The sequence below is a fragment of the Pseudopipra pipra genome, chromosome 2, assembly GCF_036250125.1.
Source record: "Pseudopipra pipra isolate bDixPip1 chromosome 2, bDixPip1.hap1, whole genome shotgun sequence".
Lineage (NCBI taxonomy): Eukaryota > Metazoa > Chordata > Aves > Passeriformes > Pipridae > Pseudopipra > Pseudopipra pipra.
In genome coordinates this window covers 107,958,755-107,971,812 of record NC_087550.1, presented here as the reverse complement: position 1 = coordinate 107,971,812, position 13,058 = coordinate 107,958,755, and the positions used below count along the sequence as shown (strand labels likewise).

The 13,058-nt window shown below is 36.5% G+C and overlaps 1 protein-coding gene across 1 annotated transcript in view; it reads right to left on the bottom strand.

The window, feature by feature from the left end:
- IL1RAPL1 (interleukin 1 receptor accessory protein like 1) overlaps nucleotides 1–13,058 on the bottom strand; it is a 693,374-nt gene that overhangs the window by 14,012 nt on the left and 666,304 nt on the right. The window contains exon 12 of the mRNA XM_064645616.1: nucleotides 275–445. Within this exon, the coding sequence (XP_064501686.1) occupies nucleotides 275–445 (171 nt within the window). The remainder of the gene's footprint in view (nucleotides 1–274; nucleotides 446–13,058) is intronic.

Below are 13,058 nucleotides of genomic sequence, written 5' to 3'. Positions count from 1 at the left end.
AAAACAATGGAAAAGTGAGTCTTTCATTACCGTTATTTATGCAATACCCTTTCTGCACTATCTCACCTTCAATCAGAATAATGCAATTACTAAATAATAATCCTCTTATCTTGGAAATATACTTTAAGTATGTTGGCTTATCTTTGCCACCCTCTAAGACAAGGGAAAAAAGATGGTATTCTGAAGGAGTAGGTATAGAAAAGAGACTCAAACAATCACTGCAATCACTGCATTGGCTGTTCAGAAAACACACAAGAATAAGGACATGACTTACTTCCTGTGGGAATCAAATCTCTGTCTGGGATGAACAACTTGTATCCATAATGCTTTTCAAGCATATCTGGTAGGATCTCAAGAGCAAATCTTTCTTCTTCTCCAGTTTCTTGATTCCACTGATCAGGATCCACTTTGGTATAAGATAGATACGCATCATAGTCTTTGTTGTCTAAGGAAAGAGACAAATTAAGTTAGTTTATTCATTATTTTTCCAGCTTTCCCAGATATTTCCCCAGGTGTTATTTCTGGGAAAGTTTTCCCAGAATAGGAAACTGTTTAGATAAAGAGGTAAGCTTTCACCCCATGTCCAGATATGAATCCATTCAGCTTTCTTGTTTCCTCCTGTAGAAGTAGTCCTTATTTACACAGATGCAAGGAAGGAGGGCTCCATATCCATACACAGAAGTCAGTTTGTGCACAAACATTTGTGTAAGAATCTGGATGAAGAAAATCCACTCAGCTGCAGTGGCAGCTCATGAACACAAAAGTCACTGAAAAGAATTTGCATTCTTCTCTAGCTTTAAAGGGGGAAAGAAAATCATGGAGATACATAAGATAATGTGCAACTGTCTCTGCTGCATAATAAAAACATTTCAATCTTGCCAGACTTTTAGTATAAATTTAGGACCTGAGGCTGTAGTGTTCTATGTGTAACTTGCCTTGTAAAACTCTTTGGCTCTCCAGGTCTGAAATTATTGCCAAGCTTAAATCTTTGCAGCATCAACTCCGGATAATGCAGTTTAAGTCTCTTGAATTCTGCGCACTTACATTTGCAAATTTAATGTTGCATTAATGTACATTTCATTACTTCATAGTGTGTCACTTCACTTCAATATGAGAAATAACCATGCCTGTTTTTCAAATGTGCTTGGTGTGCCTACTTGAAAGCCTGAATCAAAAGAGTTGCCATTAATTTTCATTAGGAGGTCAATAATGCCAAGTGCTCTGGAACTAATTCAGTGGAATAAGAGGTCACGTTTTGACTTTTGTTGTGAAGAAAGCAGAGAAAAATCAATGGCAAGAGTATTGAAATGTTAACATCCTTCAAACTCTCTTGACAACATTATGCACAGACTACCAAGAATATCAATTGCTTTTAAAAGAGACCTGATTAAATACTCTAAACACTGTGTGTCATAAGTAATGTTATATTCAGTAAATGTTGACTTCAGTTATTTATTGAACCACTCCTTTCTTCATTTTACACCTTTTTGTAGTCTGGTAGCATTATTTAGAAAAGCCTGCCAACTGTAGGTGAGTGCAAAAAGTCTAAAAATGGAATTAATGAAACAGTGCTAATCTTGAACCGTCCCCTCTCCCTTCTGAGCAGCCATGTGTACTACGCCCATTAATCTTTGCAGATGACAAAACAAACTTGGTTGTACTGTTATTACTTTCAAACTTCCTGCATATCTTTTGTGTGATATGTGTTGGATTTTTATAGCCACAGAAAAAAAAACCCTAAAACAAATAAAAACAACAACAACAGCAGCAAAAACAGAAAAATAAGAAAAAGAGGAGTATTGCCTTCTATGATTCACCCTTTCCATTGTTTTATTTTGGAATATTTGTGAAAACATGTTCTTTACTGGCAGACAAACATCTCGTGCCTCTGACCATACCTTAAAATAACACTGATTGGATCAAGCATAAGAGATTACATAGCAGGTTTTTATTTCTACGCTAGGATGGTGTTAACCCAGCAACAGAGTTAACACACAGTGAGATCAACAAATACATGGGGAAATTTCAAAAAAACCACAAAATGATGCTGCTGCAACATCATTTTCTATTGTCACCTCAGCAATGGTCGTGACCATAGTACATGCTGGAGAGAAGTTGCTCTGTTGAAAGTCTTTGAGTAAAGATGAGAATGTATAATTTCTCAAAGGGATAAATAATAAGAAATAATGCAGAATTCAAACTGTTTTAAAGGCTCAGAGTGTTTTCTGTTTAAATAGTTTCCACGTTATGACTGGGAGGGAAAAATATTTGTGCTATGCACTAATGCACTTATTTGAAGTACACAGTTTTCATATCAAGGAGGTTCTAGGATTTTCCACTAACTACAGCTGCATTATCCTGTATTGTAGGGATATCTTTCCTCCCTAGATTTATTGGTATTTGAAGGGCAAAGAATGGTGAGGATCCAGGATATGTCTACTCAGATGGGTTCAGACAATCCAACAGGATGTGTAGTCTTGTTCAGGAAACTGTTAGATGTATTATCACAATGGTTTCCATGAGCTCTTATACTCTCCATCTGTTTTTTTAAACTTTCTTTGATGAAAAGTAAAACATTCAGTTTACAGCAGAACTACCTTATGTGGTAGTTTTGTTATCTGATAGGTTGACATACTGGCAGAAGCAGACAATTTGCAAAATGTAAAATGTCTGGGATACACAGAGGATGTTTACGTATATTAGCCTGGTTTTGGCTAATTAAAATTATTCATCACACATTGCCAACTCAGTGAAATATTTTAAGGACTACAGCAGGGTCTTCTTAGCTCAATGGTCCCAGCTACTCCTCTTTGTAATGGGAGGGACTGATGCTACATTCTAAAGAACATTTCTGATCTTAATTTGTGTTTTTCAATGTGCTGTCCCAATTGACTGAAAAGTAGAAATGGGAGTCTGCAGACATCCGGGTCTTACTGCTGGTCATAATCTGGGAGCTGGGATTCGCATCTTGCCAATCTTCCTGGCCAGGTCACATGAAAGCAGGAGGCTTTGACTTTACTCTCAAACCCTTTGCTCTTCAGCTGCTTTCCTTCTCAAGGAATGCATCCAGGTGGCCCCAGACTCCCAACAAGCAAGCAGCCCATCACAACTTCATGTTTTCTTGAACATTAACTCGAACAAGTACTTTACCCATGAAAATATGTCAACATATCTGCCTTTTCTGAGAAAAAAACATGTCACCAGAAAACTTCTAATCTGATCCAAATCACATATCAAGGCATAAAGGACTTGATATTATTACTATTTGTAGTATGATATTTACAGATTTTCCTGTGCTATATGTTCAGATACTGGTTGGATCTAATATTCAGTGTCAGAATTACAGTACAAAAATCCAAATTCAAAACAAGGCTGGTGATAAACTAAGATTTTCTTTAAAATGACAATCTCTTTATTTCTGTTCATCAGCAAACAATTAAGTCTTCTATCCAAGAATCCTTGGAATGAAAATGTGATTGACTGTTGCTTGCACTTGTGCTTTAGATATAGATGATACTATTTCAAAGATGTTTTTGTTAGGCTTATGTGCATCTGCAATAAACTGAAATATAGTTACTCACTTTTTCTTCCAACACTTATTAAGAAAAATACATTTTAATAACCAAAGGCAGGGAAATTGATCATTTAATCTGAAACTTGCTTTCTTTCTCGTGAAGGTTGAAAGAAATTACCTATTATCTAAATATATTTTTTTTATCTGAAATGACTTAGCCATTTCAGGGTTGTTTTTTTCCGAAACATATCAGAATAAATTAATCTTGCACTGCTTCCAGGTATGCTGCAGAGCTGATTTATGTAATGGCTATTCTTTAATTTAGTGAACACAGCTCAATATAACATACCATATCATGCAACAGTAATACTTTGAAACATATTGGTGTATTAAGTTTTCTCTTCCCGTTCTTTGTGACTTGACAAGTAATTCTCTTCAGTTAGATGGTTTGTAGCTGCTTTCTTAGGCCTACAGGTAGTAACCAACTAGGACAGAGCAATCCAACTCAACAGCTACCATTTCTGTGAGGTTTTGTTTTACCCATTAATTGAAAATATTGAAATAAATCCCAAAGTACACCTTGCATGGCCAAATTCAACCAGACTCTATGTAAAAAAAATCCTGTGTTATTGTACTGCAGACAACCATGAGAGCACATGGAAGCTCTGGATTAGTTCATGACAATAAGGTTATATACAACCTGTGCTCAAGCTGTGATGCATTCAGTCTACAAATGTTTCAGTCAGCCCAAAAATACTGGTACTGTAAGAGCTGGGGCAAAACAGACTGTGAGGTACAAACTTTGCCATATAATTTTAACCATTCTATGGAATTAAAAGCAAGGACTCAGTAATGATCACGGAGCTGCCCTCAGCCTCAGGTCTGAAAAAATTGTTTGGATAGATCTTAGGGGTAAACACCGAGGGTCAAATCTCAGCTTCATTAGTAACACATAGAACCATTACTTCATTTCATGGACAAGGATTTTAGCCAAAGCATTTGTTTCATCATTGCAACATACATTCTTCAATGCTGTCCGTTCCTTTTGGTACTCATCCAAATGCAGAATGCATTATCATACTCCCTGTAACTTTCTACAGAGTTAATCCAGCAGAAGTGATATAAATTTTTAGGGGAAGAAGTTGCAAATGCTGCTCATTATTCCAAGGATGTGCTCAGCAGCAGTGACTTAAAGGCTCAATGTAAGCATAAAACAAAACCCAGACTCTATATGCATCTACTTTCTCACATGCAAATGGGATCTTTGGGTAAGTAAATTGCTATCAGACATCTAAGAACTCATCTGTATGCATGCTCTCTTAACAGCTACACATGAAGAAATTATATACTGGTGCCTACAGAAAGATAGATAAAACTTCCTCTTCTACAGGGACCACCAAACAGATTCAACTTTGAATTTGCATTATAGATGTACATGTTTTCTAATGATTTCCATGTTGCACTGGCAAGAAGCCAGCAGTCTGGGCCTTTGAGGGTTTATTAAACCTTAAACATTGCAGATATTTCTGCTAATGGGGCACAGAAAAATTATATATATACATAAAAAAATGAAAAATAATAAAAAAACCTTCCTAGAGTCAGTTTTTTTCTTATCAGCCATGTTCAAGCTGATGACAAATTCTGACTTTTAGCTGGCATGATACACTTTAGCACAAGACAAATTATTAGAGCAAAACAAAGAGAAATCACACAACGTCATATTTCATAGTGAATAATATTTCAATGAAGCTCTAAGACCCAGATGGCAGGGTCAGCCCATGTCTCTGTGCATCCTGAAATCCTCCAGAGCACTTAGCAGTGCCTTCAGAAACATTCAGTGCAGTGAATGCAGCTGACCCTGTATGGGCTGCTCCGCAGCTTAACGTACCCAGCAACATGTTTGGCAGATCTTCCATTTCCAGATCAAGAGGGAACTGGAGAGGTGGTTCCTCTCCTCCACCAGAGAGTATTCCAGCCTCGTACATACTTGGATACTCAGCACAGGAGTTTAGGAGCAATGGGCTGATTTAACTCAGAGTTTCAGGATTTCAAGGGGAAATGACTGACTGGATTCTTCCAAGTGCTGCAGGGAGCTGGAGCCAAACTGATGCAGGAAGCTTTTGTCTTTAAAAAAACACTCTGTGTTCAGGAGAGGCTGCAAAGTATCTTTCAAAATTCTCCAGAGACTGTATTTGCTTCAAAGTTATGGCGTTTCTTAATCTGTAACTGTTTTGTTATTTGTGGGGCCACATTTAAGATACATGTTGTCATAGTGTTCACCCTTAATATAATGAAAAAATATACTTTAAATGCTCGGTTGAGTAAAATGCCCAAATCTTAGGTCTTTAAAAATACTTATACTTTTTCTCACACTATTTACTGTTGCTTATGAATCTCACTGTAACATTTTCTATTATTTATAAATGTCAAGCTAGTAAAAATTAAAAACTATCCACACAACTTTTTTCCATGGCAAAGTATTTGTTAAGTGCAGCTTTCTCTGTGATAGTTCATATCATTGTGTAGAGTGAGCAATGTTGAATTAGAGAGAAATTTTGTAAATGCAACACTGGGGAAGAGCTTAAAGGAATGTAATCACTTCTAAAGAGGATCTGGAGTCTTCTCAGCACATAATAGACCAGGAAAAAATACAAAGTTCATTGTCCTAATTGGCAGGTTTATAAAACTATTAAATCAATTATTTCTTTTTTCCTTTTTTTTTAATTTTTTTTTTTTAAACTCCATGAAGCCATATTGAATTTTGGAAGCCTAAAGAACTTGAAAAAATAAAATAAACACCAATTTCAAAGTTGATTCTATATGAACATTTATGAAAATCCCAAGATATTAATGCTGCATTGATTGTTTCTTGAAGATTAGGAGTGATTCCTGGTAGATAAAAATCCAGCCAAAAAGTAATAGAGTGATATGATTTTAAGTCCAAAATAAATTCTCTCTGTAAGTTATATTTTCCCTGGTTTTCTAAAATTACAGCTAAAAAATGTCATTGATAGATACATGTGATAGAATATTATATATTTAAACTGAATAACTTATTATTAAAGGATATTTTATCTTATATTTAGTCTGATTTTGTGTTCCTAACTAAATGAAGAGTGCATTTCAAATGTTTCTCAATATTCTCATTAACATGAAAGCTTAAGTTTATCACTGCAATTGAAGACACTGTAGATTTAATATAAAAACCTGATGAAACATTAATATTAGAAGTTGCTCCTGACAGATATGAAAACTCAGAAGTCCTTATAATGGTTTCAGAATATTAAAAAATAATGAATTTAAATTATTCTCTTGGTTACTATGATTTGTTTTCAAGTCAAACACCAAACTAAGAAAAAAAGTATTATTAGAAGATATTGAAAGACTGAATGACAACTACACAGCTGGAAATTTAGCATAGCACATTAGTTATCTATGAAAGACTGCAAGAAATTAGCTACTGTATTAAAAAGCAGAAAGAAACACACAAAAGAGTGTAATGTAAACTCTGAAAATGAAAAGATATAGTTTTTTTCTATATTAAAGAAATTTCTTAATAAAAACTGTCAAGACACGATGCACTTATCATGGTCCTAATTCAACAAAACAAACAATATAAAGCATCATCATCATCATCATGGCTGGGCTTTGCGAACTAAGATTTGGGAAGGCACTATCCACATTTGTTACAGGCACGCTGGTGGCTTATGAGGCCAGTATGAGACAGACATATCCGATTGCAAAAGGCACAGCAGAAAGACTCCTTAGGTGGTGTATTCAGCAGGACACAATTCTTTCTGCATTGTCTTTTCTCCTCGAGAGTGATCCTGCGGGCGTTCTCAAAGGAAATGGCAGCGTTGTAGATGGTGTGTCTCCAGGCCTCCCAATTTGAGGCCAGAGTAGACCAGTTAAGATGATCAATATGGCCAAGACTGAGATGTTGTTTCAGGGCGTCCTTGTATCTTTTCTTCAGGGCTCCCCTCTTGCAGCAGCCAGTGGCAAGTTCACCGTAAAGCAAGATCTTAGGGAGGTGGTGGTCCTTCATCCTGGAGATGTGCCCTGCCCAGCGCAGCTGAGTTCTCAGCAACATGGTCTCAATGCTAGTGACTGCTGCTTGTTCTAGAACAGATGTATTGGTCACATAATCTGACCAGTGGATGTTTAGGATTGAACGGAGGCAGCGTTGATGGAAGCGTTCTAGGAGACGCAGGTGGTGGCGGTAGATGACCCAAGATTCGGAACCATATAAGAGAGTCGACAACACTATGGCTTTGTAAACACTGATCTTGGTGCTTTTCTTCAAGTGTTTATTATGCCATACTCTTTTATGGAGTTTTCCAAAAGCACTATATGCCTTTGCTAACCTGTTGTCTATATAAAGCAACAACCTGTATAAATTACATGCTTAATTTTAGATATATTTCTTAGATCTGTTATCTTAGCAACAGTGCTTGTTTCTTAGGCCTGTGTAAAGGATTTTGAAAACTGGAGCTAAGACAGCCTTGATCAACAGCAAAAAGTTAAGTAAAGCACCACAGATATAAACAAAACCAAGGGAGAAATAGCTGGGAAACAGGCTTTCAATCTATGATTCTTGAAATCAGATGCCAGTATGCTGTGTTCATCTCACCTACCTTAGAAATCTTCAACATGATTTGTCCTTCAATAAAAAAAAATCTTCAAAGCTTAGAAAGCTGGTTGAGCAACAGGAGATATCTCAGTCTTCATCAATTCATATATGGTAGTCTTTTTTTCTACTTTAAATCCAAACTTTCTAACCTGTAACGATCTCTTAGTTTGGAATCTAAAGATGTTCTTGGTGATATTTTATTTTATTTTTTAAGATATATGTGTATTATAGATATAGTTCAGATGCTATGAAATAGGAAGAGAGAAAAAAGCAGGAATTTTCCTTTGAATTAGCATGTCTCATGCACAGAATCTAGAAAACACCATATTCAGTGGAGACATAAATTGAGTTTTTATTGTTTGAATGGCATTTCAGATATAAATAAATGGCATAAACAAGAAGAGAAGCAGTTTTCCAGCAATAAAATTGTAATTAAATAACAGGAAAATCCATTTTTTTAACCAGTAATATTTAGAAAGAAGAAAGCTCCATTTTTCTCAGGTGATTTTAATAGAATTTTAAATTGATATTCATAGAGCAGGATTTCTTATCCTGCGCAATTTCTTATCCACCACAATTTGCCAATAGCCAATAAGAATACATAAGCAAGTGGTGAGGTTGCTATTGCAAACTTATTTTGTGGGTCCCCAGGGAAGATTCTGTAATCGCAAAGTCACTAACTTCAGCAGTAATTTCGCTCTTGCTATACCTGCATAGCATAATTATTAACACAAGTGCTTTGGTGGTGCTTAAACCAATTGTAAAAGTTATATTTGGAAGTTAACAACTTAGTCATATAGAAACCTTAAGAATCTCCAAGCATTACCATTCCTTACTGCTTAAGAGCCTCACTGGGATGAAACCCAGGAAGCCACTGAGAAGTATATCTTGTCTGCTCTTGTCCTGGGCGGTTAATAAGATATTATGTGGGCAATCCCATAGGTTTTATCCATGAACCTTGATAGTCTTTTGCAGCTAAATGATAGCAAGGACAAAAATCGTGATTACTTAAGGACTCCCAGGTGGAACAGAGACATCAAGGAAGAAAGACTTTCATCAGTCTCCTAATTTGAGCGTTGATTTGCTTCCCCTCAGCAAGAGTAGAAACTCATCTCTCAAGAAAGGGCAGCCATCCCAGCCATGAAATAGTCAGTATAGATGTCATATACCCAATCCAAACAAGATTTCCTGAACTGAGAGAGCTCAGCAGTGGCACATTTTAATCTTGTGAGGAGTGCTCAGTTTTATTTCAACAATGTGGTGGAAATAAAAGAAAATAAATACATAAATAAATTAATAAAAGTAGCCACTTTCAGAACTGAAAGTGAAACTCAGAGAAACTTCTCAGGCCTGGGCCTGGTTGTCTTCCCTGCTGGCACCTCAGGTGCACAGAGGCTGTGTCATCCTTAAATTCACCAAGGTTTCCATGGCAAAAAAAGCTGAGAATGAGATTGAGAACACCATGGTGAGCTCCTGACCAACAGGAAAAACAGTTGATGGGGCTTAAAGACACCAAGAATCTTTGTGAAGGTCATCATGTAAGCAGTTAAGCAAAGCTCTCACTTTCTAGTTATCAGCTGCCTACAGCTTTTATTTTTTCTTGAGCCTTAAGCTTGACTTCTAGTCAGCATAGCTGTGAGAAAGGATATTTATGTGAATTCCATTACAAAACTATTTGCAACAAATTTGGTCAGACTGTGTCTTTAGTTGCTATTTTTTTGCCAGCATCCTAATCTAATTTTTTTTCTTTTATGATAGTGTTCATCCTTTCTTATTAATACTTTCATACAAAAACTTCCATCAATTTAAATGATTACTGATGGACCCAGGTAATGGTAGGGGAAGATGCCTGTAAACTGTTTCTGTTGATAACTGTACCATATGCTCTTTCCTCTGAAACTGAAACATATGTAGAAGTTCATGATTTTGAGTAATTTTGCTTATCTGACCATGTTCAATGGTTTTCAGCCTGTCATCTGTAGACTTCTGGATTTATCCTTATAACATGGCTTAAAACTGGCATCCGCATATACCCTGGAACCTGTCAGGTCTTAAAATGGCAAGAAAAAATTGAAGATAGCTATTTTGGTCACTTTGAGCCTCATGTCCACTCTAAGGCAGCATCAAAACTGGCTGTACTTAGAGAAGTGGTCTGAATCCCCCCCTCCACCCTTGCTGTATCTGCTGTGATGCCCGGGGACTAATCCTTTGGTGAGCAGAAACAGTATAACAAAGGAGAAAGTTGTCCCAGGTGAAATCACGGGAAAGTTTCCATTGATTTTAAGGTGCCAAGAAGTCAGCTCATATGTAGACAAAGAGCAGATTGCTATACAGTATCTCTTTGTATCTCTTCTGATACAAATAGCCTTTTAAGGTCACCGAGTGCAAGGTGGAAAGAAGTCAGGGCATGTGTTGATAGCAGGTACTTGTAAATAGTTATTTGCATTTTCACTCTTCTCTGTTAGTTAAAGTACTACACTTTTTTCATAAAGTCATTTAAAAACTCGGAACGACAGCAAGAGAAGGTCCTTGGAAGATAAAAATACATAAAAAGCAACTGCTAAAACACTCCACAGAGAATGAATAGGGTATAAAAATCCCTTTTGTTGGATCTCATTGTACAGCAAAATAGAAGAAATCATCACTTCTAAAAGTGGCTTTCACTAATAACGTGTTAGTCCCTAAAGTGTACTTTATGGACAAGGCTTTTTAAAATAAGCTTTTAAGTTTAAAGCTGTAAAACTAAAAAGGTTGCCTGACATTTGACAATGATTAGTCCTCTGAAGTTCCCAATAGTATCTATTTGTGAAAATTTTGTTGTTTTCAGAATAGCACTGGACATTTCTTTGTTTGCACAGCACTTCGGGGTCCCATCTTTACTGTGTATGCAGAGAGATATTAAACTGAATTTTTCGTTTTAAACAGATTTTGGAGTTTCTGATCACCAAACAGGTAGTGGTGAGTTATAGCTCTGAAATGCAAGGTAATGCTAAACACCTGCTGTTTTGCCAGGGGTCAGAATGTCTCTCTTGACTGTGTGCTCCAGCTACTGGGGGGAACTGTCAGACATTCATGGTGAGGTGCCCTGACTAAACCAGCACATTGTGCTGCTCTGCACTAAAGGACACAGCATTTGCCCATCACATAATCCCCTGGTGTAGAGTCAGTTCCCATGTTGTTGGAAAGCACAGGCATGGAGTGAGAGGAGAAGTGATAAAATTATTATATTCCAAATTAGTAGGGAAGGCAGGGAATTAACCATGAAAACAAAAAAGGGGGCTTCAATTCCCGTTCCCAGGACAGAGCTGCAGTGTTTGCAGGAGAGAGAAAAAAGCAGAAGGAGAGTAGTCCCTAGGATAAGGAAAAAAAAAAAAAGTGAATTCAAAGCTGTAAATTAGAGAAATGAGGAATCAACAGCTGTGATCAATTGCTTAATCTGCAGTACCCCTACAGAAAGTAATAATTTCAGTTGAATTAGCTGTAAGGGTTAAACACTTTGTTTTCAAATACTTCTCACAACTTACCCGTGCCTCCCATGGAAATGTGTGTTAGTTAGCCTGAGAAAAACTGATGTGTCTAAGGTTTGGAAAGGAAAGAGAAATTGTGATGAGATTTGACATGCTGAAGGGCTTGTTCTCTGATCAGGAAAGAAATGAAGCATTGAATTTTAAAAGAGATTTTCAATTGAAAATTTTAATTGGACTTCACCTTTAAAGTGTTTCAAATCCTCTCTGGGTACAATACAGTGCACGTAAAAGACGACTGTTATATTTGATGTTTCCTTATCTACAGGCTGTCCTGAAGTATGACAGAACATGGTGTAAATTATGAATAGCATGTGGGCACTCTGCTGCTGCACCACAGGAGATGTGGTTAGAATAAGATTTTAGAGTTCAGCATTTTGTGTCTGTCAATAACAAACTAAGCCAAAGGAAAAGATCTCAGTGTATATCTGCAATTTATTTCTACACAAGCCATGGCTTGGTTTCTTTGGGACATTTTCTCTCCGTCCTCTTTCTTTTGCACGACTGTAAGTGGAAGAGACGGAGTAAAACATCCAGCTGCAGTCACTTCATTGGTACAATGGGTTTTATCTATGTTGCTAGTACATTGAACAAAGTAAAAGCTCAATCTTTTCATTAGTAATCTGTAAGTAGTATTTTTCTTCTTATATTGCCATGGCTTAGCATCCAATCTGTCAGTGTTTGCATTGGTCTTCTAAGGAGAATCCATGCTTGACCTTCTATAATAGTGACCTTTGCTCAGAAGGATAAACTGAATGGATATTGGTTTTCCTTCTTTTGAATCACAGAATAGTACCCTTTAGAGGTCACTTTTTTTTTTTTTAAATGTTTAGAATGTATGATTCAAGCATTGTTGTTCCCAGGTGACCAATGTATGGGATCGGACAAGACAGAGACAAGAGTATAACACCTGGCAGAGTAAGTTTGCAAATGAATTAGAATGATTTGAGATAAAGATAAGTGACAGCTATAAAAGTAAGAATTACTGATACTGAGAGAGAAAACATTAAATTTCATCTATTTAAACTATTATTATTTTAAGTCACTATTTCTGCATATGACTATTATTAAATTCACACAATTTATGCAAGTAAGCATGCCCATTTAAACTGGCAGCTGGTTTGTAGAGAGGAGTGGATCTCAGGTTCTGAAAAAAAAAAAAGATAAAAAAGAAAGTGTCTGTCAAAATCCTCCATGACTCACAGTCCCTCTGGGCCTCGGTTTCCTTCTCTGTAAAATAAATATAATAACCTGACTTTTTTTTTCCCCAGTGAGCTGCTATATTAATGCATCTTTTTGTAAATCCTCTAGAAGGTTACAAAATGTTCTAATGTTCTTGGGCTTGTTGTTTTGAGCATTTTCTATTTTGAATGCTTGTGCATTTTTAGGT